The sequence below is a fragment of the Coregonus lavaretus genome (genome assembly GCF_964263955.1).
Source record: "Coregonus lavaretus genome assembly, contig: HAP1_SCAFFOLD_637, whole genome shotgun sequence".
Lineage (NCBI taxonomy): Eukaryota > Metazoa > Chordata > Actinopteri > Salmoniformes > Salmonidae > Coregonus > Coregonus lavaretus.
In genome coordinates, this window is record NW_028166336.1 from 139,509 (window position 1) to 166,890 (window position 27,382).

The window sequence follows — 27,382 nt, forward strand, 5'->3', positions numbered from 1 at the left end:
AACTAAACTATCCTGTTTTTCACAGTAACATATACATTTTCCGGATTGTTGCTGTTTCTCAGTACTCTGCTTCCCTCTGCTGTTGGTATAAGGCTATGGCTTTTTAGAATTATACCTACATGTCTACGATTTAATAGTAGGTGGCATAAGACTTTAAGACCAGTAGGTGGCATAAGACATTAACACGTTGTAAAACAAACGGAGTGTTGCCACAATTGACAATACTTTTCAATTCCAATCATTACAAGCCCCCGGTGTAGTTCAGTTGGTAGAGCATGGCGCTTCCAACGCCAGGGTTGTGGCCAGTATGAAAATGTATGCACTCACAAACTGTAAGTCGCTCTGGATAAGAGCGTCTGCTAAATGACTACAATGTAAATAGTGCACGGGGCTCTGGCCATAGGTAGTGTAGGGAATAGGGTGTTCTCATTTCTGAGGAGAGGCGATGAGTAGCTGTGGTTAAATAAACTAAAATTGTTTATTTTCAAACAATGCAAACTGATTAAATAGATCACAGCACTCATGTCGAGTTGGTTGACTTTTATTCAAAAAGTGACTGTCTCCAGACATGTACAAATCTGAGAGTGAGTGGCAATAGGATGGGGAACAAACAATATCGCGGAAGAGTGTGTATATATATATGAAAAAATGCAACATACATAAATGGCCAAAAACCGAAAAACACAACAAATGAAAATAAAGCTTGATGTTTGTTTTATATACAGTAAGGATCAAATAAAGGAATTATACCGATGTAGTGGTAGTTAGTGACAAAACAAAAGCCACAGTAATTTTTACTCCAAAGTATTTACTTACATGAAATAATAATTAGGTAAAACACACACAGGCTGTTATATCTACTTCATCGACATCACATCTGGGCCATCTTTAATGTTTTCTGTCATCATAACACCAATAATCACCTTTCATGGTTACCTCTCTGACACGGAAGAATAGTGAGAAAAAATGATTTAGGACCTGTCCAGAAACATACCTTACAACCCTCGACCCTAGTCTCGCGAGGCCATCCTTCCAAATCTCGTCTACAGAAGCTTTCCAAGGCTACCTCAACCCTTAACCCCTAGGTGCTAGTGTAGATCTGAAGTAATCCGATGGGTATAAGCAATACGGTAGTAGCTTCACCTTTCCCCCCTGATAGACTAGCTGGGATGAAGCCAAATTGCTTATACCTTACTTATCCATTCCTATCAGATATACACAGGTACCTATGGGTATAGGCACAGAATTACTAGAATAGGCAAAAACGACACAGACCAGAGCAACTTTATTCTAGTAATACTATTTCTATGGGGCTAGGGGCAGTTTCTTGGACAGGGGAGTTGATTTCCTTCCACTATAGCATGTTTAAGGCTCAGGCATGGAATGATTAAAGTAGATAGATTTACCTCAGTAGACAAAACATTTCATTAAAACTTATGGACGACATAATAGTTAATGTCACATTTAAGCTTTGTCTAGCTGCCAGAGTGCTGCTGCTGTTGATAAATGTCCCAAATGGCACCCTATTCCCTATATAGTGCACTACTTTTGACCAGGGCCAAGAGGGAATATAGGCCCTGGTGAGGGCACTAGGGTTCCATTTGGGATGAACCCAACCTCAACCTTTCTATAGGATTAGAATGATGACTGGCTTTAAGTTAGTTATACAGCTTCATATTGTGGAGTTTCGCGATAGGACATTATTACTCATGATGTTGAAGGTGAAAACCATAAAGCTGAGATTTCACAAGTCAAATTTTTTTTCTCCATGATGAGTCCAAACTAATTTACACTTAGGAAAAAAAAGGTAGAAACCCCAAGACGTTATTAAGACGAAGAAAAAACAAAAATACAAATTTAAAAATCTTCCTTGCCGCATGACTACACATGCTTTTCATTTCAAACAGTTTTACTTACACATTTCTGAAACCTTAACTTTTTATGTTGAACATTAATTTAAAAAATGCAGTTATAAAAACAGCACCGATTCATATATAACTTTATTTAAAATTTAGAGATAGCTATTTCAACAGTAAATGTGCTGGATTTTCTGGAGAGGGAGAAATGTATTTTCTGTGTATTAACATGCTGCTTGCTTGTCTCCGAGTCAGCACAGCGGTGGCACTACCAGAGAGAAAATCGCCTCGCTGTCCGTCGGGAGAGAAGTCTCTACAGATGGGGAGAAGGGTCCAAATCTTTGGGTAAGCTTCAGGACTTGTGTGACAGCTTAGTTCCTTGTTAAACACTGGGCCTGCGTCCCAAATGGCACCCTATTCCCTAAATAGTGAACTACTTTTGAGACGCACCCTGGGCCTCTTCTCAGCAACCTCAGGGGTCCTCAGTCAGACTGAATAGAAACACCGGACCCACACACAGTCGGATATGACGAAGAGACCTTCAAGAAACTATCCTGAAGCATTTACAACCGTGTGGGGTTATTTCTACTCGTTTCGTATGAAGGAATCTGCTCTTGGAAAACAGTTATGCCCTTTACTTGGACCAAGGGTTGGATGTGTGCAGCTACATCCATTACCATTACAGCTGATCTATTCAACAGGTCACCAACAGAACCACCAGCAGTTGTCATCACAACCACAGAACCAACAGATTCTACTGACAGTCCAACACGGGGGAAAGGAAAACAGCATAAAGACCATGTCCATCCACTAATACCACAGCACTGCTAGCTAGCTTTCTACTAACAATCTGTTTATAAATTACTACACCACACCGGGTTACTCACTATACTAGCATAGAGACAGGGTTAGAACACATTGAAAAACGAAAGGCTCTTACGTTAGAACTCATTTCATCTCCAGTTGGAAGAAAAATAAATCATTCTAGAATTATGGAACATTCTTCAGACTAAACGTCTCGAGGATTCCTCTAGGTTTGGAACTGGTTTGCCACTAACTGAAAGGGGAAAGCTTACCCAAGGATTAGAAAAGTATTTTGTTTTCATTCAGTCCCCTCTGAGCGAGCAACACTGTGTGTGTGTTAGACCATGGAGGATAAACCAGAGAAAGAAGACTCCTGATCTGCATCTTAACTTCTCCATAAATACACTATGCCTCTCCTCTTCTCTCCGTCTACAAAGACCAGTTTAAAACATGGACACTCCAAGGACCTGCAGAGAGAAAAGGTGTCATTACACATCTGTAAAAGCACTTAGCAACAACATTTACATTTTAAATTTTAGTCATTTAGCAGACGCTCTTATCCAGAGCGACTTACAGTTAGTGAGTGCATACATGTTTATTTTATTTTTGCTCTACCAACTGAGCTACATCCCTGCCGGCCATTCCCTCCCTTACCCTGGACGACGCTGGGCCAATTGTGCGCCGCCCCATGGGTTTCCCAGTCGCGGCCGGCTACGACAGAGCCTGGATTCGAACCAGGATCTCTAGTGGCACAGCTAGCACTGCGATGCAGTGCCTTAGACCACTGCGCCACTCGAGAGACAACAACATGCCTTAGGTATTATTATAGTGAGGCTGAGCCACCCTTCCAGTATTGGGATTGTGTGTTTGAATGCAGCGCTGGCTGTCAATGCTTGGATTTGATTGTCTCCGAGCAGAAATGAAGCATTTGATTGGCACGGAGTAAAATTGTTTCCCCTCAAGAGAGGCATTTACTTGTTTTAACGTTTTGTTTTCCTACCGTGTCGGACAAAGTAGCCTATGCGGCGTTAGTTTGTATCTTATGCATGCTAGCTTGTTGCTGGTCCTCTGTAGCTCAACTGGTAGAGCACGGCGCTTGTAACGCCAGGGTAGTGGGTTCGATCCCCGGGACCACCCATACACAAAAATGTATGCACGCATGACTGTAAGTCGCTTTGGATAAAAGCGTCTGCTAAATGGCATATTATTATTATTATTATTATTATATTATTACTAGACCCCACCCCTTTTCGTCATCTTCCTGAGGGGAACTTCCCAGGCTTTCCAACAGAAAAAGCGAAAGGAATGTATTCAACCAAATCAGTCTTCAGCATTTAATCCCTGGGATCGAACCTCAGGCTGTAGTGGCGCCTTAGCACTGCGGTGCAGCACTTTTGACCGCTGTGACACCCAGGAGCTCGTTACATATTAGATTCTAGGGCACAATATGTGCTTTAAACATAGCTAGAATTCATATAGGTTGTATTTCAATCAATTAAAAAATATATATTATTTTCTGGTGCTCCTAAATTTCATCGAGGTGCTCCTAACTTTAAGTTGGGAGCACCAGTATTACCAGTGAAAATGTTTAATTTAGAGCCCTGTGTATGTATAAGGAAGAGTACTACTATAAAGTAATAATGGTTATGAGTATAAAAGAAGAGTTACTTACAGACTCGTCCATGATGGAACCAGGGTCAAAGTAGTCTGGTTTCAGCTCTGATCTCTCTCTCCTGTTCTTAGAGGGGGGCTGGAGAAAGGAGAGAGAAACAAATATGAAAACATTTTAATTCTACCTATATGAGCTGATTGTGATAATTATACACTGAACAAAAATATAAAACTCAACATGCAACAATTTCAAAGATTTTACTGAGTTACAGTTCATTTAAGAAAATCTGTCAATTGAAATAAATGAATTAGACCCTAATATATGGATTTCACATAACTGGGAATACAGATATGCATCTGTTGGTCACAGATACCATAACAAATCTGGTGTGACCACCATTTGCCTCATGCAGCGAGACATCTTCGCATAAGAGTTGATCAGGCTGTTGATTATAGACTGTGGAATGTTGTCCCACTCCTTTTCAATGGCTGTGCAAAGTTGCTGGATATTGGCGTGAACTAGAACACGCAGTCGTACATGTCGATCCAGAGGAACCCAAACATGCTCAATGGGTGAAATGTCTAGCGAGCATGGGACATTTTCAGCTTCCAGGAATTGTGTACAGATCCTTGCGACATGGGGCTGTGCATTATCATGCTGAAACATGAGGTGATGGTGGCAGATGAATGGCACGACAATGGGCCTCAGGATCTCATCACGGTATCTCTGTGCATTTCAAATTGCCATTGATAAAATACAATTGTGTTCGTTGTCCGTAGCTTACGCCCATACCATAACCTCACCGCCACCATGGGGCACTCTGTTCACAATGTTCACATCAGCCCGGTACATTTGAAACCGGGATTCATCCGTGAAGAGCACACTTCTCCAGCATGCCAGTGGCCAAAGAAGGTGAGCATTTGCCCACTGAAGTCGGTTACGACTTCCAAATTCTCTAAAGCCGGGTGTACACCACCATTTTGACCCCGATGTAGCTATCCTAGACACGTTTGAGATCGGAGACAGAATCCGCATGTCGTTGCCTACTCGGGGCACGCGGCCATCACCGATGCTCGTTTAATGTGAGCAGGTCAGAGACGCAATCTGGGGGCTACCGATCTAGTCTTTGAGCCGTCCCAGACGTCCCGATATTGACACAAAATCGGCAATGCTCTTGTAGTGTGAGATGTGCAACGACAAGTTTTGAGAAGGGTGATCAGAAATAGCCAAATGAGAGCTCGCCAGAGAAGAAGCCAGTGAGATTACGTTGTGTCGCATCACCCAGAATGCGTAGACTCTCGCACAGGAGCCATGACTACTACTAGTATGCATTTGTACTTGCCTTTAAAACCAAAGCATCAAATTGTTACAGCTCTGAAGTTCACAAGCAACGTTACTAAATTCAAAATGTTGGCTAGATACAGTATTTCAACTCTGTATGGCAAGCGTGAATGTCTGAAAACGTTTGAGGCTGCTGTGAGCCACAGCTCGTTGTAGCTACATTCAATCTAATCACATCACATTGTTTTCGCAAGACAGTATGGTATCGACAATCCTCAAGACCAAATGAAGAATCTTGTAATGTGTGACCCGTCTGTGCCACATCGTTTAATGTGTGCGCCACGAAGTTGGCAAGACAAAAAAAACTACAGGAAAGATGGTCGTTTAATGTGAGAGGTTTAGCGATGTTAGGATTTTGAAAGTCGTGTAGCATACACCCGGCTTAAAATGACGTTGGAGGCGGCTTATGGTAGAGAAATTAACATTAAATTATCTGTAAACAGCTCTGGTGGACATTCCTGCAGTCAGCATGCCAATTGCACGCTCCCTCAAAACTTGAGACATCTGTGGCATTGTGTTGGGTGACAAAACTGCACATTTTAGAGCTGCCTTTTATAGTCCCCAGCACAAGGTGCACCTGTGTAATGATCATGCTGTTTAATCAGCTTCTTGATATGCCACATCTGGTCAAGTGGATTGATTATCTTGGCAAAGGAGAAATGCTCACTAACCAGGATGTAAACAAATTTGTGCACAACATTTGAGAGAAAAGCTTTCTGTGCGTATGGAAAATTTCTGGGATCTTTTATTTCAGCTCATGAAACATGGGACCAACACTTTACATGTTGCGTTTATATTTTTGTTCAGTATATTTAGTGTTTCTTGACAGAGATATTTCTGGATCACCACATAATTCGCTGTAAAAGGTTTTAAAAACCAAAAGCCATGTGTGTAGTAAAAGGTCAAAGGTCTCACCAGGTCGATGTCCATGGTGTCAAAGTCCATGCCCTCGTTGAGATCTTCCATACGACCCTCTGATGACATCATCACATCCTCTACGATAGGCTCCTCATCCTCCTCCATCAGCCCTGTACCACGCCGACTACACACACACCATAATTAGTACATTCAAATGACCATCAATATAGAGTAGCAGTACATCAACTGGTTAGTCCACAAAGATCTGAAAAGGAAGTAGCTCTTACATGACCTGTTGCAGGTTGGTCCTGAGCTCGGGGTTAGGGAGGGATGGGGTGTGTGTGTGTGTGTGTGTGTGTGTGTGTGTGTGTGTGTTCTTACATGACCTGTTGCAGGTTGGTCCTGAGCTCGGGGTTAGGGAGGGATGGGGTGTGTGTGTGTGTGTGTGTTCTTACATGACCTGTTGCAGGTTGGTCCTGAGCTCGGGGTTAGGGAGGGATGGGGTGTGTGTGTGTGTGTGTGTGTGTGTGTGTGTTCTTACATGACCTGTTGCAGGTTGGTCCTGAGCTCGGGGTTAGGGAGGGATGGGTGTGTGTGTGTGTGTGTTCTTACATGACCTGTTGCAGGTTGGTCCTGAGCTCGGGGTTAGGGAGGGATGGGGTGTGTGTGTGTGTGTGTGTGTGTGTTCTTACATGACCTGTTGCAGGTTGGTCCTGAGCTCGGGGTTAGGGAGGGATGGGATGGGGTGGGTGTGTGTGTGTGTGTTCTTACATGACCTGTTGCAGGTTGGTCCTGAGCTTGGCGTAGTTCATGGCTCTCTCCTGCTGCTGACGAACCTCCTCCTGCTGCCTCTGAGCCAGCATCCACGTCACCTGGGTACTACACACACACCACAATAGGTTAGACAACCACACTGGTGCTTCAGGTATATGTCAAAATATACCTGAAAAGAACGAGAGCAGAGAGCGAGACGGGAGGAGAGAGAGAGCGAGACGGGAGGAGAGAGAGAGAGCGAGCGAGCGAGAGACGGGAGGAGAGAGAGCGAGACGGGAGGAGAGAGAGAGCGAGACGGGAGGAGAGAGAGAGCGAGACGGGAGGAGAGAGAGAGAGCGAGCGAGCGAGAGACGGGAGGAGAGAGAGAGCGAGGCGGGAGGAGAGCGAGAGCGAGACGGGAGGAGAGAGAGAGCGAGCGAGAGACGGGAGGAGAGAGAGAGCGAGACGGGAGGAGAGAGAGAGCGAGACGGGAGGAGAGAGAGAGAGCGAGAGCGAGACGGGAGGAGAGAGAGAGCGAGAGAGAGACGGGAGGAGAGAGAGCGAGACGGGAGGAGAGAGAGCGAGAGACGGGAGGAGAGAGAGAGCGAGCGAGAGACGGGAGGAGAGAGAGAGCGAGCGAGAGACGGGAGGAGAGAGAGAGCGAGCGAGAGACGGGAGGAGAGAGAGAGCGAGCGAGAGACGGGAGGAGAGAGAGAGCGAGACGGGAGGAGAGAGAGAGCGAGAGCGAGACGGGAGGAGAGAGAGAGCGAGAGCCGGGAGGAGAGAGAGAGAGAGACGGGATGAGAGAGAGAATCTTACTTGTAGTCGATGGGTGTCTGGTGGAGTTGTGGGGTCTGGGGGAGTGTGTGTGGGTGAGGCTGCTGCTGGGAGTCTGAGGGGAGGGCGTACACTCCCATGTAGCTGTCGTCTCTCCCCCGTTTGACCTCCCCCCTCATGTCCCCCGGACCTCTCATCATGGTGGAGGTGAGGTGGGGGGAGGGCATCATCACTGGAGTCTGCATGGTCTGGTGCTGCCACGACACATCTGTACTGCCGCTACTGCTCTCCTCAGCTAGAGAACACACACACCGTTAAACACACACACCGTTAAACACACACACACACCGTTAAACACACACACCGTTAAAGACACACACACATCTGTACTGCCGCTACTGCTCTCCTCAGCTAGAGAACACACACCGTTAAACACACACACACCGTTAAACACACACACACCGTTAAAGACACACACACCGTTAAAGACAATTCTGAAAGGGTTGGATGACTGTAAGAGATGCAGTGAGCACTTCCCAACAGGCTAGGTGATTTCAGCCATAGAGCCTACATCATCTACCTACCAGGGGTAACAGTGTTTACAGTAGGAGATGACCTCAGACTGGGACAGATATCAATACTTTTGTCCTCTCTAACATGGCCATGACGTGACCACAGACTGACTTCCAGACTTCCCTGGTCCTGTAGCTACCTTCAGGCAGTTTCCTCTTGGCTGCAGCGACGGTAGCGGTGGGAGTAGCAGCCTTGGTCTTCTTGGATCTGACAGACGACCCTCTGGAGGAGTAGCCAGAGACCACAGACATGTTGTCATCATCTCCGCCAGCCTGGAGGGAGTTCCTGTAGGAGATGAGAGGCAGCCAGCAGTCTTCTCTCTGGAGGGCCATCTGGAAGGTCATGAACCGCTCCAGATACATGTGACTACAGGGGAGAGAGGAGAGATGTTACACACACCTTACACATGTTCATACACACACACACACACACACACACACAACTAAACATAAAGTCATATGTCTGGGAGTGGACACAGTCCTCTTGTCCTGCTTAATGATATCATACGAATGACATATCAGTCTAGTCAGTCTACAAACACTTCAGCGAGCAGGCCTTCCTAATTGACCTGGCCCAGGTATCCTGGATGGATATAGATCTCATTCCGTCAGTAGAGGATGCCTGGTTGTTCTTTAAAAGTAATTTCCTCTCAATCTTAAATAAACATGCCCCATTCAAAAAATACAGAACTAAGAACAGATATAGCCCCTGGTTCTCCTCAGACTTGACTGCCCTTGACCAGCACAAAAACATCCTGTGGCGTACTGCATTAGCATCAAATAGCCCCCGCGATATGCAACTTTTCAGGGAAGTTAGGAACCAATATACACAAGCAGTTAGGAAAGCAAAGGCTATCTTTTTCAAACAGAAATTTGCATCCTGTAGCACTAACTCCAAAAAGTTTTGGGACACTGTAAAGTCCATGGAAAATAAGAGCACTTACTCCCAGCTGCCCACTGCACTGAGGCTAGGAAACACTATCACCACCGATAAATCTACAATAATCGAGAATTTCAACAAGCATTTTGCTACGGCTGGCCATGCTTTCCACCTGGCTACCACTACCCCGGCCACCAGCTCTGCACCCTCCGCTGCAACTTGCCCATGCCCCCCCCCGCTTCTCCTTCACACAAATCCAGACAGCTGATGTTCTGAAAGAGCTGCAAAATCTGGACCCCTACAAATCATCTGGGCTAGACAATCTGGACCCTTTCTTTCTAAAACTAGCCGCCGAAATTGTCGCAACCCCTATTACTAGCCTGTTCAACCTCTCTTTCGTAACGTCTGAGATCCCCAGAGATTGGAAAGCTGCCGCGGTCATCCCCCTCTTCAAAGGGGGTGACACTCTAGATCCAAACTGTTACAGACCCATATCCATCCTGCCCTGCCTTTCAAAAGTTTTTGAAAGCCAAGTTAACAAACAGATCACCAACCATTTCGAATCCCACCATACCTTCTCCGCTATGCAATCTGGTTTCCGAGCTGGTCATGGATGCACTTCAGCCACGCTCAAGGTCCTAAACGATATTATAACCGCGATCGATAATAGACAGTACTGTGCAGCCGTTTTCATTGACCTGGCCAAGGCTTTCGACTCTGTCAACCACCGCATTCTTATTGGCAGACTAAATAGCCTTGGTTTCTCAAATGACTGCCTCGCCTGGTTCACCAACTACTTCTCAGATAGAGTTCAATGTGTCAAATCGGAGGGCCTGTTGTCTGGACCTATGGCAGTCTCTATGGGGGTGCCACAGGGTTCAATTCTTGGGCCGACTCTTTTCTCTGTGTATATCAATGACGTCGCTCTTGCTGCTGGTGACTCTCAGATCCACCTCCACGCAGACGACACCATTTTGTATACATCTGGCCCTTCATTGGACACTGTGTTAACAAACCTCCAAACGAGCTTCAATGCCATACAACAATCCTTCAGTAGCCTCCAACTGCTCTTAAACACTAGTAAATCTAAATGCATGCTCTTCAACCGAACGCTGCTTGCACCCGCCCACCCGACTAGAATCACTACTCTCGACGGGTCTGACCTAGAGTATGTGGACAACTACAAATATCTAGGTGTCTGGTTAGACTGTAAACTCTCCTTCCAGACTCACATTAAGAATCTCCAATCCAAAGTTAAATCTAGAATCGGTTTCCTATTTCGCAACAAAGCCCCCTTCACTCATGCTGCCAAACATGCCCTCGTAAAACTGACTATCCTACCAATCCTTGACTTCGGCGATGTCATTTACAAAATAGCCTCCAACACTCTACTCAGCAAATTGGATGTAGTCTATCACAGTGCCATCCGTTTTGTCTCCAAAGCCCCATATAATAAAAAAATAAATAATAATAATAATAATAATACCCACCACTGTGACCTGTATGCTCTTGTTGGCTGGTCCTCACTACATATTCGTCGCCAAACCCACTGGCTCCAGGCCATCTATAAATCACTGCTAGGCAAATCCCCGCCTTATCTTAGCTCATTGGTCACCATAGCAACACCCACCCATAGTCTGTGCTCCAGCAGGTATATCTCACTGGTCATCCCCAAAGCCAACACCTCCTTTGGCCGCAATTCCTTCCAGTTCTCTGCTGCCAATGACTGGAACAAATTGCAAAAATCTCTGAAGCTGGAGACACTTATCTCCCTCACTAACTTTAAGCATCAGTTGTCAGAGCACCTTACCGATCACTGCACCTGTACACAGCCCATCTGAAATTAGCCCGCCCAACTACCTCATCCCTATATTGTTATTTATTTTGCTCATTTGTACCCCAGTATCTCTATTTGCACATCATCTCTTGCACATCTATCATTCCAGTGTTAATACTAATTGTAATTATTTTGCACTATAGCCTATTTATTGCCTTACCTCCACAACTTGCTACATTTGCACACACTGTATATATATATGTATTTCTGTTGTATTTTTGACTTTGTTTTGTTTTACCCCATATGTAACTCTGTGTTGTTGTTTTTATCGCACTGCTTTGCTTTATCTTGGCCAGGTCGCAGTTGTAAATGAGAACTTGTTCTCAACTGGCTTACCTGGTTAAATAAAGGTTAAATAAAAAAATAAAATAAAAATAGTCATCACTTATCTCACACACACACACACACACACACACACGTGTCTGATTAGGAGAGGCAGAGGAGGGTGTACTCACACAGTCCTCTTGTCCTGCCTCATTAGTTTGGAGGAAAACTCAGAGAGGATGTCTAGAAAGGCCAGGTGAAGAGGAGGGTTGCCCTCTCCCTGGGGACTGGGCTCCTTAAACGCAAACTCTATACCATCCCTGGAGTGAGACGAGGGAGAGAGAGGTAGAGAGGGGAGGGAGAGAGGGGGGCGAGGTAGAGAGGGAGGGAGAGAGGGGTAGAGGGGGAGGGAGAGAGGGGGAGGGAGAGAGGGGGAGGGAGAGAGGGGGAGGGAGAGAGGGGGAGGGAGAGAGGGGGAGGGAGAGAGGGGGAGGGAGAGAGGGGAGCGAGGTAGAGAGGTAAAGTTTGCGTTCAGAAAAATGAGCTATCTAGCAGCACAAGTAGATACATACATTAACTAGTCCTATGTACAGCTCACACCCATCATATGCTAATCATGTTCAATCGTGTTAAAAAGCTGGAGTATTTATCAGCTGGTTATTTTAAGTCGTGTACAATAAAGCTATCAAGAGAAAGAGAGATCAGAAGAGGACACTGACTTGTGCAGCATGGCGATAGCATCTCGTGTTTTCACCTGGTCCAGACCAAAGGTGAGAGAGAAACGTCTGGCCAACTCCTTGATCCCACAGAACGCTGAGGACGAGCGGTCAAAACCTGTCCCCAACTCTGACAACATCTCATTGAACAACTGCAGGAGAGAGGGAAGAGAGGGAGGAGAGAGGGAAGAGAGAGAGGAGAGAGAGAAGAGAGGAGAGAGGGGGAAGAGAGGAGAGAGGGGGAAGAGAGGAGAGAGGGGGAAGAGAGGAGAGAGGGGGAAGAGAGGAGAGAGGGAAGAGAGAGGAGAGAGGGAAGAGAGAGGAGAGGGAAGAGAGAGGAGAGAGGAGAGGGAAGAGAGAGAGGAGAGATGGGTGAATAAATGTGTGGAATGAAGACATTGCTCTTCCAATCTGATTTGTTCCAAAAAGTCTGGAGAGATGAAATAAAATTCAAACCAAGATCTAGCTTGATAAAAACAACAGCGTGTGTAACCCACCTGTTGTAGACTGAGGATGAGTGTCTTGGCACATTGGATCTTGTCTATCTGTCTGGTCTTAGACATGGTCTCCTTGATGATGTCACCATAGTCATTATAATACTAGAGAGAGAGTGGAAGACAGTTCAGCCACAAGTCAAAGTCTCTTACAGGAAAAACAGGACTTCTGATACATTGCAACCAAGCAGTACATGGGAATGACTCTGGTAATGATCTGGTGTGGAGGTTAAATGAGTGTCATAGGCAAGAAGAGGTAATCGCCATAGAAATAGAATCTATAGAACGGGCCTCCACATTCACATCAACGATGGGATAATGTGTGGACTGATAACCATTGCGAGTGTACCGATGAGTTTAACAGTCAAATTCCCAGGGTTCGAGGTTCCAAGTCTTTTGTATAGATTATATTTCTATGGTCATAACTGGGTAAAGACAGACAGGTGAGTGTTTCTCCATTCTTACCCTCATGTACTGTTTAAAGATGTCAGTAACAGACAGGTATTTAAAGGTAGGATGCCATTCTTACCCTCATGTACTGTTTAAAGATGTCAGTAACAGACAGGTATTTAAAGGTAGGATGCCATTCTTACCCTCATGTACTGTTTAAAGATGTCAGTAACAGACAGGTATTTAAAGGTAGGATGCCATTCTTACCCTCATGTACTGTTTAAAGATGTCAGTAACAGACAGGTATTTAAAGGTAGGATGCCATTCTTACCCTCATGTACTGTTTAAAGATGTCAGTAACAGACAGGTATTTAAAGGTAGGATGCCATTCTTACCCTCATGTACTGTTTAAAGATGTCAGTAACATACAGGTATTTAAAGGTAGGATGCCATTCTTACCCTCATGTACTGTTTAAAGATGTCAGTAACAGACAGGTATTTAAAGGTAGGATGCCATTCTTACCCTCATGTACTGTTTAAAGATGTCAGTAACAGACAGGTATTTAAAGGTAGGATGCCATTCTTACCCTCATGTACTGTTTAAAGATGTCAGTAACATACAGGTATTTAAAGGTAGGATGCCATTCTTACCCTCATGTACTGTTTAAAGATGTCAGTAACAGACAGGTATTTAAAGGTAGGATGCCATTCTTACCCTCATGTACTGTTTAAAGATGTCAGTAACAGACAGGTATTTAAAGGTAGGAGGCCATTCTTACCCTCATGTACTGTTTAAAGATGTCAGTAACAGACAGGTATTTAAAGGTAGGATGCCATTCTTACCCTCATGTACTGTTTAAAGATGTCAGTAACAGACAGGTATTTAAAGGTAGGATGCCATTCTTACCCTCATGTACTGTTTAAAGATGTCAGTAACAGACAGGTATTTAAAGGTAGGATGCCATTCTTACCCTCATGTACTGTTTAAAGATGTCAGTAACAGACAGGTATTTAAAGGTAGGATGCCATTCTTACCCTCATGTACTGTTTAAAGATGTCAGTAACAGACAGGTATTTAAAGGTAGGATGCCATTCTTACCCTCATGTACTGTTTAAAGATGTCAGTAACAGACAGGTATTTAAAGGTAGGAGGCCATTCTTACCCTCATGTACTGTTTAAAGATGTCAGTAACAGACAGGTATTTAAAGGTAGGAGGCCATTCTTACCCTCATGTACTGTTTAAAGATGTCAGCTCCAGTGTTCATCTCTACTACGTTATAGATGATGAGTTTACAGTAGCCCGCCAGGAGGTTACGTCTCTTATGAAGAGCCTCTATCTTCGCTGCCTCGTCATCCTGCTGGCCATCTGTAGAGAGATACAACAGATAGTCACACAGACAGCCACAGAGCTCTTATGGGGAGCTTCTATCTTGCTGACCATTTAAAAAGGTAGAACCAGGAACACATAACCCATAACATCACAGACTGTCACAGGGCCAGACAGTAATGTCATTCCTTTAGCAGGGTCTTGTTGGTTAGCTATGGCCAAACAAGAGCTATTTTCAAGTGCAAATAAGCAATCCTACTGGAAAAGTGTGTGTAGCGGTGTGTGTGTGTGTGTACCAGTGCTGCCGCTGTCATCGTCCTGGTCTATGAAGACATGGTGCAGTATGAAGGACAGTAGTTCTGTCTGTAGAGAGTCGTCAGGACTGTAGACCAAAGGTTCCAGCTGCTCTCTGCCTCCTGATACCATCTGATGACTGAAGACTAGCAACACATCACACAGGATGGTGAACGCCTGGGGAGGGGGGGGGGGAGAGACGGACAGTTGGTTATCAGTATTCTGCCTCCTTGGCCACGTCTTCCTCATCTCAATGGGGTTGTATGGGGATTCTGAGAATTTCATGTTTGAAAAGAACCTGATTTAAATAACTAGGCTGTGAATAGCTGCTACAGGACAGTACCTGTTCCTTGACGGTTGTGTTGACGTTGGTGAGGTAACGTTGACACATCAGACAGAACATCCTCATCTGTTTCCTCAGGCTCACCATGTCCTCCTACAGCACCATTATTACATGATCAAAACACATCCTCCTAGATTACATACACATGAGTGAACCATCAAAAGACTTGCTGTATAAACCTTGACTAACTCTCCAACTGCCTCCCCAATGTCATTTTCCTAGCTACCAAATAATACCCAACTGAATGAAAAGGCTCTGAGCTGCCAGCCAGCTGAGAGGGGAGTGTTACATACCTTTCTGTGGCTGCCCTCTGAGACCTTTGCTAGGTGCCAAAGGATGACATAGTGGGTACACTGTAGAGCATGGACCACTATCTGCTCTGGCATGTCTCCGTTCTCAATGCCTGTGTTGAGCAGCTTGAAGTTACTGCTGAATAGATCCCACTGGGACAGGTCATGGGCACTGGGGGAGAGAGTTAAGATCCTCAGGAGCCAGTCCAAGAGAGCGAAGGGGGAAAGAGATGGTGGAGGAGAGAGAAAGGAGGGGGAGGAGGAACAGGAGAGGATAAAGGTAGAGGGGGGTTAGAGAGGAGGGAAGGAGAGAGGAGAGGAGTTAGAGAGGATGAGGGGAGTTAGAGAGGATGAGGGGAGTTAGAGAGGAGGAGGGGAGTTAGAGAGGAGGAGGGGAGTTAGAGAGGAGTGAAGGAGAGAGAAGAGGAGAGGTAGGAGGGGTTTGAGAAAGGGAGGAGAGAGAAGAGGGGGTTTGAGAAAGGGAGGAGAGAGGAGGCCTTACTTGTGGAAGGCTGTGATTCTCTTGAGAGTTGACAGGACCTGGTAGGCATCATCTTCATCAGGCTCTTCACCCTGAACACAGAGATAGATCAGTGTCAGTATCAACTACACACAAACTGGTCCATCCCCCTAATTGTAAAAGGAATAGACTGGAGGTAGAAACTCCCTCTGTGAGCTCTCTCCTACCTTGTATGAAGTCCATTAACAGTCTGTTGAATTTGTCCACCAGTTCATTTTTCCTTTCCCTCCCCTCCCCCCTCATCACTCCCCTCCCCTCCCCTCTTCTCCCTCTCACCTCTTGTAAGAAGTCTTCCAGGAGTCTGTTGAATTTGTCCACCATTTCATCGAGCAGCTGTGACCTGGCGATGTCCACTCTGTTAAAGATGGTGAACTCCTCGTTGCTGAGAGCGTGGTAGGTCTTGGAGCACATCTCCAACACCTCGGTGTCGGTGTGCTTCTCCACCATCTCCCTGATCTGACGCAGCAACGCCTCCAAGTGCTAGAAGAAGAAAGCGAGGGAGTAGGAAGGTAGTGGAAATATGTTTCAGAGATGTCTTGCATTTGATATTTTGCAACTTTTGTGCTGTCATTTTGTCAAGCTGAACAGTGCTTTGAATTAGACTATAGTATAGGGTTGGGGGTTAGAGTTTGAATTAGACTATAGTGTAGGGTTGGGGGTTAGAGTTTGAATTAGACTATAGTATAGGGGTTGGGGGTTAGAGTTTGAATTAGACTATAGTATAGGGGTTGGGGGTAAGAGTTATAGTCAGGGTTCATACACATTTTGCCAGATGGAATTTTATGACTTTTCCATCACCAACAATTGGCTATTAATTTAAGCATAATGTGGTTTGACAGTGGGAGGCTGCGCTCTGATCCCATGAACCATCTACTGTTGTTGAGCAAGGCACTTCACCCCCACAAAGTACAATACCTGTTAAGCAACTGTATAAAACCCATGTGGTCAACCCTCAGTCTGGAGAGATATTGGGTGTGCAGGCTTTTGATCCAGCCCTGCTCAAACACATCAGAGCCGCTCATTTTTAAAAATGTGGTTTGTTAGAGGGGGACTGGACTAAATGCCTGCACACCCATTAGCTCTCCTGGAGGATGGTTGACCACCCATGATGTAAAAACACTGCAACATTACAATGAAATACTTATGCCTTTTGAATAATTCGCTCATTCAATAACTCAAAGCTCAAAAGGCTATGGTAGGCTACACATTTTTTTAAATTAAAATCTTAGCTACATTAGAACCAATTACTGCAGGTTGACTAGCATCTATTGAGTTGCAATGTCCCATACATTGGACGCCCAAATCAACTGGAAGTATCTACAAAACAAGTTTTGAAGCCACATAATCCAGAAATATATGTTCACGATTCTGTAATTATTTTGATTCACATGATTCAATTCAACTTGATTGAACCAAATACCAACTAATACAATGAAGTTAGTTAGTTTTAAATGATTGTTTAATTGAATCAAAATAATATATTTTTTAAAGTAAATGAACTTTGTATGGCCTTATTCGCGACTGTCGGGGAAATGACAAATTAACAGCCTACATGCTAATAATAGCTAAACAGTTAACTAGAGGGTACAAGATGTGTTTTGAATTGGCTACCTAGTCAGTCTGTTCTCCATCATATTTTATAGGCCGTCTACCTGCTGCAATGTCCGGTCTCTCTCTCCTTGAGCACCGGCCCACTGGTCTCACACACATGCAGGTGATGCGCTACAGTGTCATTTTGATCCTGTCTGAATGTTCTATGGTGTAATTTAGATCCTGTCTGAATGTTCTACGGTGTAATTTAGATCCTGTCTGAATGTTCTACGGTGTAATTTAGATCCTGTCTGAATGCGCTACAGGTTCCTTTTGTTCCTGGCTGATATGTTGATGCCTGGAAAACACCTTTTTAAAATTCCATGATTTTTCATGACCATACGAAGCCTGTATAGTGTAGGGTTGGGGGTTAGAGTTTGAATTAGACTATAGTATAGGGTTGGGGGTTAGAGTTTGAATTAGACTTTAGTGTAGGGTTGGGGGTTAGACTTTGAATTAGACTATAGTATAGGGTTGGGGTTAGACCTTCTCCAGTCGTCCTGTGGTGTAGATATCCAGGTCAAAGAACTGAGGAAGCTGCAGCAGGTTGGTCACCTTCTCTGAATCTATGGAGTACTGGAACAAAGAGAGAGAGCGCACACTCACACACAGTACTGCAGGCAGGGGAAACAGACTACAACACAGGTTTACTAGAGAGGGTGGTGGGGGTGAAGGTGTAGTGTCCTACCTTGGCCAGCAGAGGGGGCAATGCCACAGCAAACAGTTCCGTCATCCTGGTCCTGTCATCTAGCTGGGTCTTCTTCTCCTTCGCTGTCATTACCTGGGGGAGGGGGGGAACAAGAGAGAGACAGACAGAGAAATAGTTGCCGTTACTGTTTTGCTAAGTGGAAGGCAAGAAAAAGAAGCTGTGAATCTTGATGCCCAGTCTAAAAAGTGTCTCACCCTCTTCCCGGTGCCGCGGCCTATGGGCGGGTGGCACTCTGCAGCCTGGCGCACCGTACACAGCATTATCTCTATGAGAGCTGTCTCCTGTCTGTCTGTCAGGGCTACACACACACGAGATACATTAGAGGCCAGGTATAGGGGTTATGGGTCAGAGGTCAGGGGTTAGAGATCATACCTTCCTCCCCTGGTACGGGATCATCCAGTAGCAGGCTGGTCATACACTCCCAGTCCTTGAGCAGGTCTGCCCCACTCTCCCACAGAGAGTCCACCAGGTACGCTGCATGCTCATGGAGCTGAGATACACAGACAGACAGGCAGGGTGTGGGTGGGTGTATTTTTTCCCCAGTAAGTATGCAGCATGTTCATGGAGGTAGAGACAGAGTGTGTGTGTGTGTGTGTGTTTGTACCTCGCTCTCCAGGAAGAAGAAAACAGTAGTTTTGATGAGGTTGGCGTTGGGGCTTTGTCTTCCTCTCCTCTTGGGGGCGCCCTCCTCTTCCGGCTCCCGCGTACTGAACAGTCTGAAGAGGAGAGAAGAAGAGTCACTAGTATTAGATTTAGAAATAGGAAACAAACTATATAAACCTGTCTTCTAGACACTAGCCCAGACTACATAGAACAGACTAGGAATATGTCTATGCCAGAAAAAACATATCCCAGATCTACCAACCTCTCTCTCCTTCCTTCTGCTTTTCTCAAGTTCTCATGCCTGTACTCTCTCCTCCTCCTCCTCCTCCTCCCACTCCCGTTCTCCTCCTGCCTGCCCCTCTCCTTTTCTAACCTCTCTACCTTCCTGTCTTCAGCACTGCTGCCTCTATCTCGCACTGTTCCAGGGAAAGAACCAGACATGGGCTTCTTTAGCATCACATTTGACATTTTGCAGGACAACCTCTTGAGATGCACCATATTGTTTTCAAGAGAGTTTTGATTGATTGATTTGACTTAAGAGAAAAGACATGAAGAATGTGTGACAATGGATTAAATAAAAACAATTATAAAATAAACAAATCCTACTTCTTGAAGAGGAACTCCCCGGCAGCTATAGCGACCGGTCGGTGGGCGGAGTAGACCAGGTGATAGACGTTCTCACAGTCCTCTGGGCTCAGTACCTCATCTGTACTACTGTAATACACACACAGTACGGATTAAACACACACACACACATTGAATACACCTCCGTATCCACTGTGATATCTGAACTGTAACAACTTACTGTAGTACAAGAGTGAGCAGTTTAATTGCTTGTACTGCGACATCATACTCCTTGTCCAAAGTCATGGAGACAATGCGGTCCTGTGAAGAGAGGAAATGAATGATAAAGATTTAGCTGAAATACCTCTACTCAAATTCAACAGGGCATAGTAGTGGTTTAGGCAGGAAATACACTACATGGCCAAAAATATGTGGACAACTCCTCGTCGAACATCTCTTTCCAAAATCATGGGCATTAATATGGAGAGTTGGTCCCCCATTTGCTGCTATAACAGCCTCCACTCTTCTGGGAAGGCTTTCCACTAGATGTTGGAACATTGCTGCGGGGACTTGCTTCCATTCAGCCACAACACCATTCAGCCACAACACCAACGGTGCCACGTTGAAAGTCACTGAGCTCTTCAGTAAGGCCATTCTACAGACAATGTTTGTCTATGGGGATTGCATGGCGGTGTAATCGATTTTATACACCTGCCAGCAACGTGGCTGAAATAGCCGAATCCACTAATTTGGAGGGGTGTCCACATACTTTTGTATATATAGTGTACCTACTCAAAATCAACAGGGCATAGTAGTGGTTTAGCTATAGTGCATCCAGTATGGTTGAGTGGTTGTAGAACATGGTCTTGTGTGGCTCAGTTGGTGGAGCACGGTGCTTGAAACGTTTAATTCCCGCTGGGGCCACCCATATGAAAATGCATGAACGCACTGCTTTAAGTCGCTTTGGATAAAGAGTCTGCTAAATGGCATTGAAAGTTATGAAAGTTGAGCCTTGAGGTAATTAGTTGTAGTGTGTTGATGTGTCCACCAGGTGGCGCTCTCACCTTGAAGCGGCTGGTGAACAGTTCCAGTCTGGTGTTCAGTTCTCTGTTGTAGTAGAGACCCTGCAGCGCTGTCAGACACTTCAGACGCACCTCGCCTTGCTAAAAACACACACAAGTTTGAATTACACACACTTTAACACGCACATACAAAGTTGTTAGAATTGCACACACTCCTAACTCACGCAACGCACGCACACCCTCTCGCTCCCTCTCTCTTCCTCACCTTGTCGTGCATGGTCCAGCCTACATATTTCAGGTAGCTGTCGTTGAGGAAGGCGTCACTGTAGAGCTTCATCCACATTCCAATCTCCTCTATAGTGATAGCTCTGATCTCTGCTATGGCATCACTGCAATACAACACACAACCGTAATCATCATCATCATCATCATATCTTCTATACAGAGGGATAAAGTATCTCAAATGAAATACATCCAATCTATGATCATCGCTATGATGGAAACAATGTACAGGCCACGTACCGATATCGGTGTACAAACACACCCTTGAATATCGCATTCATCATGTTTTCAATTTCGTCCTGATTTTCTTGAAGCTGAAATTAGAAGAGATATCAGTAAGAAAACATTTTGATCAGGGTTCATCAGGTTGGACATTATTTACCAAGAAAATCAAGACAACCAAACATTAGAGAAGAGACAGCTAGTATAGTTATCAAGACAACCAAACATTAGAGAAGAGACAGCTAGTATAGTTATCAAGACAACCAAACATTAGAGAAGAGACAGCTAGTATAGTTATCAAGACAACCAAACATTACAGAAGAGACAGCTAGTATAGTTATGAAAGCATTGAGGTGTATAATTACAGTGTAATGTTGTTCTGGTGTGGTTGTATTAGTAGGAGGAGCCAACAGTGTTTCATGTTGTTCTGGTGTGGTTGTATTAGTAGGAGGAGCCAGCAGTGTTCCATGTTGTTCTGGTGTGGTTGTATTAGTAGGAGGAGCCAGCAGTGTTCCATGTTGTTCTGGTGTGGTTGTATTAGTAGGAGGAGCCAGCAGTGTTTCATGTTGTTCTGGTGTGGTTGTATTAGTAGGAGGAGCCAGAAGTGTTTCATGTTGTTCTGGTGTGGTTGTATTAGTAGGAGGAGCCAGAAGTGTTCCATGTTGTTCTGGTGTGGTTGTATTAGTAGGAGGAGCCAGAAGTGTTTGTTGTTCTGGTGTGGTTGTATTAGTAGGAGGAGCCAGCAGTGTTTCATGTTGTTCTGGTGTGGTTGTATTAGTAGGAGGAGCCAGCAGTGTTTCATGTTGTTCTGGTGTGGTTGTATTAGTAGGAGGAGCCAGAAGTGTTTCATGTTGTTCTGGTGTGGTTGTATTAGTAGGAGGAGCCAGAAGTGTTTCATGTTGTTCTGGTGTGGTTGTATTAGTAGGAGGAGCCAGAAGTGTTTCATGTTGTTCTGGTGTGGTTGTATTAGTAGGAGGAGCCAGAAGTGTTTCATGTTGTTCTGGTGTGGTTGTATTAGTAGGAGGAGCCAGAAGTGTTTCATGTTGTTCTGGTGTGGTTGTATTAGTAGGAGGAGCCAGAAGTGTTCCATGTTGTTCTGGTGTGGTTGTATTAGTAGGAGGAGCCAGCAGTGTTCCATGTTGTTCTGGTGTGGTTGTATTAGTAGGAGGAGCCAGCAGTGTTCCATGTTGTTCTGGTGTGGTTGTATTAGTAGGAGGAGCCAGAAGTGTTCCATGTTGTTCTGGTGTGGTTGTATTAGTAGGAGGAGCCAGAAGTGTTCCATGTTGTTCTGGTGTGGTTGTATTAGTAGGAGGAGCCAGAAGTGTTCCATGTTGTTCTGGTGTGGTTGTATTAGTAGGAGGAGCCAGAAGTGTTCCATGTTGTTCTGGTGTGGTTGTATTAGAAGGAGCCGGCAGATGGAAGCCCAGTGGGACATAGTGTTATGTAAGCCAGGACACAGCCAGATGCCAGCTCAACCACAGGGCCTAGCAGCTAGTGGTAGAACAACCCTTTACTCTCTCTCTCTGACTGTAGGCTAACTGACTAGTTATGCTCCTCAGGCATGTCTTCAAGCATCCTCAACTCTAAATGTAATACATATTTTAAATTGGAACACAACTCGTTAGGCTGCTGCACCTTGGGTAACGTGTGAGTGCAGAGAGTGTTTTATTAAGCAGGTTCTCAGAAGCAATGAGCAGTCAACCCTAAGGAAAATGTGAGCCAAACAAACCTTAAACCAAGGGCCCAAGAAGCCTAACCCAGTTCCCAAACACTGACCCCCTAACCCAGGAGGAGCCTAACCCTGACCTCTCACCTCTTTGCGTTTCTGCAGCAGTAGCTCCAGCCGGTCGTTGGCTCTCTTAGCGACCATCTTGTTTCTCTCTGTCTCGTACTGCCGCTGGGTGTTGTCCATATTGATGCTCAGGTTCAGAGCTACATTCACCAGGGCTGTCATCAGTTTCATGGCTACACAAACACACAGTTAATCAGTGTACCTGTGTGCCCAGGGGAGAGGGAAATAACCGACAAATACAGACAGACATATCCCCTCACCTCACCCACTCTCTATTACCTGCCAGTGTGCTTGTGTGCCGGAAGGCTCGGACCTGTGAGTCGGACAGTCCGGTGAGGAGGGATATGACCGTGTCCATCAGGTACTCATCATAGATTATGCTGTACTGACACTGTCTCACCAACACAGCAATGAACTCACAGAAACTACCCTTAAACTTCTTCCACAGTGGACCTGCCATGGTCAGAGGATAGTCTCCGCTGTCCTATAGAGGGGAAGGAGGAGGGTGGAGAGAGAGAGAATGTTTATGGGAGTTATGGGTTCTCTATTGCATGCAACTCAAAGAGAGGGTAATGACATCTAAAACTGAATCAATCAACTGGGACATTTCAGGTCACCGACTAAACTTTAACCCAGAGTAATGCACTTACCAAGTCTCACACAAACAAAACCTACCTCGTCAAACTCCTCTGTCATCCTCCTGATGATCTCAGAGTTCTGCATGTTCCGGAACATCTCTCCACTGACCACTCCTTTACAGCCAGAACACTGGATGAAGAAGTTGATCAGGTCTAGCAGAGCCATGTCCCTGTCGTTTTTATACGCCTCAATCCAGTCATCCACCACAGACTGGAGCCAGGACAAACAACAGCAGAGATAGACAATAAATAGAACTAAAATACAGTCACTGTGGTTCAACTCCAATAAAGATGTTCTGGTCATTAGATAATCAAGAACTGTTGATAATCAAATAAACTATTGGCCTGTTAAGGCCCAAGCCACTTGTGTGTAGACTCACATACACACTAAGTGTTTCACACACAGTAAATGTTACACACACACACTGACCTGCATGGCGCTCTTTCCCATCTTGACGACCTCAAACAGCATCAGGTTCTCCATGCCATTCTCCTGATAGTGGCCGTTCATCCTCCCTGCTCCCCCCGCTCCCTTCCCCTTCTCCCCTGCCGCCTTCTTCCCCTTCTTCCCCCCCTGGGATGGAGGGAGGGATGGAGAGAGAAATCAATAAAGGGTTAAACAGCATAATGCTTACTAATATGGCTAGAGACTGTTTATTTGGCTTGGTGCGGAGAGAGTAGCTTGAGGATGAGGCGAATATGTTGTTGTTGTGTATAGCGTGGGGAAGAGGTTATAATCTGATGTTGTATAGCTTGAGGAAGAGTTTATAATTGTATTTTGTGTTGTATAACTTGGGGAAGAGGTTATCATATGATGTTGGGGTGTGTATAACTTGGGGAAGAGGTTATCATATGATGTTGGGGTGTGTATAACTTGGGGAAGAGGTTATCATATGATGTTGGGGTGTGTATAACTTAGGGAAGAGGTTATAATATGATGTTGGGGTGTGTATAACTTGGGGAAGAGGTTATCATATGATGTTGGGGTGTGTATAACTTAGGGAAGAGGCCTGGTCGTACCTTTCCTTTGGTTGGGTTGATACTGACATCAGGAGCCTCCGAGAAGTCTGTGTCTGAGGAGAAACGGGTGTCCGAATCCCTTTTTGGCAAAAACACACACAAATTAGAAACAGTCTGCTGCATGCCTGTTGACACACACACATCATGGAAGTAGCCACTTACTGAGGATAGTGGAACTCTGACGGTAACTCTGGTGGCGCTATCATTTCTCTAACATGTCTGATTCAACTCAAATAAGAACAGACTTCAGATCCTCAGTGTCCACAAGGCAGTGGAACGGTAGCATAAGACCTGGAGGAGAAAACAGAAGAGGAAGAGAATGCAATTCAGAGAAGACAGGAGAGAGGAGTTGTATGATAACCTGCGGCTAAACGTCTACAACATACACATTGCATCCTCTTGAACAGGCCTCAATATCAGCCAGTGGCTGAAATTTACAAAAATACTCCTTTCACATGGTAACAGGGGGCGGGCTCTATCTCCTGTTATGCTCAGCTGTGGGCTCATAGGCTCTCTCGCTTGGTTTCCAGGAAACGTCACCCAGGGCTGGACATTGGCCATATAAGGGAGTGTCTAATCCACCCTCCGCTAGATATCCTAACCAATCAGAACGAATTATCAACACCAGTGGACATATACAAGGCAAATAGCAGGGCGTCGAGAGAGTGGCATACTCAACCATTATTAACCAAATTATTATATTTAAAAAATCACAAATAGTATATTTTTTATGAATCAACAATATTGTCAATACTAGTATGTCGTCAGGACAGGTGTGTTGAACTACAGGAGGCCAAAGTGAACCTAGCAGCGACCCTATCCTGGGTGTCTTAATGACGGTCGGGGCATACTGTACTATGAACGATTACAGTAGATGTGGTGTGTCAATCCGAAAAGGAATTGTAACGACCAACGAGAAATTCATTGTACTGTACAATAAAACTGCTCGTGTCTGTACATATAACCGGTTTGTGCTTTTTTGCTGGATTGCAGGTTGAATAAAGTTTTGCGGGGGAGAAGTGGGGCATCTAACCTCACTAACCAGTGAGAAGTATGGAATGAGTAATACGTGGATTCAAACTCAACTTTAAAACGCTACTGTAGATAGCTAAGTACTTGAGAGAATATCCCATGGGCTCGAATTAGAACGCGTGAATTCCAATACACAATCGACTTCTTACATTGAATCTAATAGCCATTCTTGCTAGCTAAATTCATACATTACGCGTTTGAAATTGGGTCAAATACAGCCAGATGCTAGCAGTGTAGCGTACAATACAGCTACAACTGTATTGCAAAGCAATAAAATAGCATTAGCAAGCAACATCCTGTGTTTCTTATTGCATAAGAGGAGACAATCGCGAGTCAGTATTCGCGCCGGCGGTTGACTAGACGGGAAGCCCTGATGATGGGGACTGAAAAAGTGGCGCCAAACATGGGTCCATGGTCAACACAAAGCGCGTAAAAAACTACATTATCGATAGCTGCCGACGTCGAAATAACCGACGGAGAGCATCCTGAACTAGGCTAACTACCGTTGGCTAAGTAATGTGACAGCCGCTCTTGGGCTTGCTCAGTCAAGAATTGACACCGGTATCCTGGCGAGGGGTTGCCCGGACTGGCTTGCCAAAGAGCTAAGCTAGCTAACTAAACATCAGCTGTCATCAGAACGTCACCCTTAACGTTACGTGCATGAAAATAACAACTTGCCTTCCGTGTATAACATTAAACCAAGAGTTCAAATTGTATCCTTGCAAGTAACGTCAGTACCCACTTTTCTGTAAGCTAACGTTACAGTACAAACAAGGAAAAAACACTCGGGAAAATATATCCATCTTGACTGAGTAGCTAACTAACGTTAGCTTAGCATAGCTGCAGCTAAGCTACCATTCTCCATCTTGTTAAGTTAGCTAGCTAGTTTCCTGGCTAGTTAGCTAACTAGCCATGTTAGCGTTAGCGCTCCGCCCTAGCCCGCTGGCTGCAATCGAACGGAGTTCAGATAGCCAGCCATCTTCTCAATAAAACAGTGGATATTTAGCTAGCTAGCTAATACGATGTGGCCCTCAAAGTTCATGTAAATATCTAAGTTAGCTTGTTTTGCAACACACTTGTTGTGGAGCAACAATACAACCATTTAGTTACATAAAAACACCTCGTCCTTACGTCCTCCATCTTGCCCCGGGAGTTCCGATACTGTACCTAGCTAACGTTAACTCCCCAGCGGAAAAACATCTATTGGACGTAAACAAACACTATGTTACATATTATCCTAGCTAACTAGCTAGCTACGTTTCAATTAAGTGGGTCTACTTTTCGGTATGCGTAACATAGATTCACGATAAACTAGACAAAAAGTAGCCTACAGCGGCTGGTTTACGACTTTCCGTAGCTAGCAGTCTCCGCACTTCTAGCCTGTTAGCTAGCTAGCTAGCTAGCATGATAGTTAGCTACCAACAAAATTGCTACAAACCAACTAACTTCGAGATTCAACTCCGCCATTTTATAACTTACCCCGTTATTCAATTTATTTCCCAACGAGTCACTATTTTGTTGAGTCGTTATTTGTTCTTGTATTGATATTACCACGATTTCCGCAAATGAGTTTGAAACTGGCGGTCAGAGGCTGTTTTGGACGCTCTCTCACACCGCCACTTGCTCCGTAGTAGGGTTTGTTGTTTCGACGACGAGGGGGGGAGGAAAACTCCTGGTGCACAGCTGCCACCTAGCGGCCAGAGGAAATACGTCCGATGCCCCGTGACCGTGAGGGATCTGACATCTAGCGGTTATTTACAAGGTGTGCAGCTGCCAGATACCAGCAAGTACGTGACAGATGAGGGTGGGGATGGCCATACCACAGAGTTTCTAAACCCAGAGGCGCAACATTGCGAGACTTCCGGGAACGCTTGTGAAACAGACCAAGCCGACCAAGCCAGGGTTTGGGTTTGAGAAATCAATGGGAGAAGTGACCAATTCTTCTTTAGCTGTTCATTTTCTCGAAATCTAAAGGCACA

At 45.1% G+C, this 27,382-nt stretch overlaps 1 protein-coding gene across 1 annotated transcript; it reads right to left on the bottom strand.

Moving 5' to 3' along the window:
- Positions 1-525: 525 nt before the first annotated feature.
- On the bottom strand, positions 526-27,011 carry LOC311114869 (cohesin subunit SA-2-like). Its single transcript, XM_084190102.1, has 32 exons — positions 26,883-27,011; positions 24,534-24,662; positions 24,372-24,450; positions 23,782-23,925; positions 23,389-23,562; positions 22,993-23,197; positions 22,735-22,886; positions 20,940-21,013; positions 20,683-20,806; positions 20,460-20,558; positions 19,637-19,716; positions 19,438-19,545; positions 18,833-18,944; positions 18,601-18,718; positions 18,423-18,526; positions 18,208-18,300; positions 18,006-18,095; positions 16,206-16,409; positions 15,912-15,982; positions 15,413-15,581; positions 15,120-15,212; positions 14,779-14,953; positions 14,382-14,521; positions 12,768-12,869; positions 12,274-12,422; positions 11,746-11,874; positions 8,714-8,940; positions 8,044-8,296; positions 7,243-7,350; positions 6,529-6,655; positions 4,333-4,410; positions 526-3,127 (listed from the first exon to the last, which is right to left on the bottom strand). The coding sequence occupies exons 2-32, from the start codon at positions 24,575-24,577 to the stop codon at positions 3,104-3,106; spliced, it is 3,849 nt and encodes a 1,282-aa protein (XP_084046228.1). The 5' UTR covers positions 24,578-24,662; positions 26,883-27,011; the 3' UTR covers positions 526-3,103.
- Positions 27,012-27,382: the final 371 nt, after the last annotated feature.

Excerpts from the sequence above, each read along its gene's own strand:
- LOC311114869 (XM_084190102.1), bottom strand. The coding sequence starts at position 24,577 with ATGATAGCGCCACCAGAGTTACCGTCAGAGTTCCACTATCCTCA. Across the intron at positions 23,926-24,371 it reads TCAACCCAACCAAAGGAAAG|GGGGGGAAGAAGGGGAAGAA; the intron begins GTACGACCAGGC and ends CCTCCATCCCAG. Across the intron at positions 16,410-18,005 it reads CCACAGGACGACTGGAGAAG|CACTTGGAGGCGTTGCTGCG; the intron begins GTCTAACCCCAA and ends TTCTTCTTCTAG.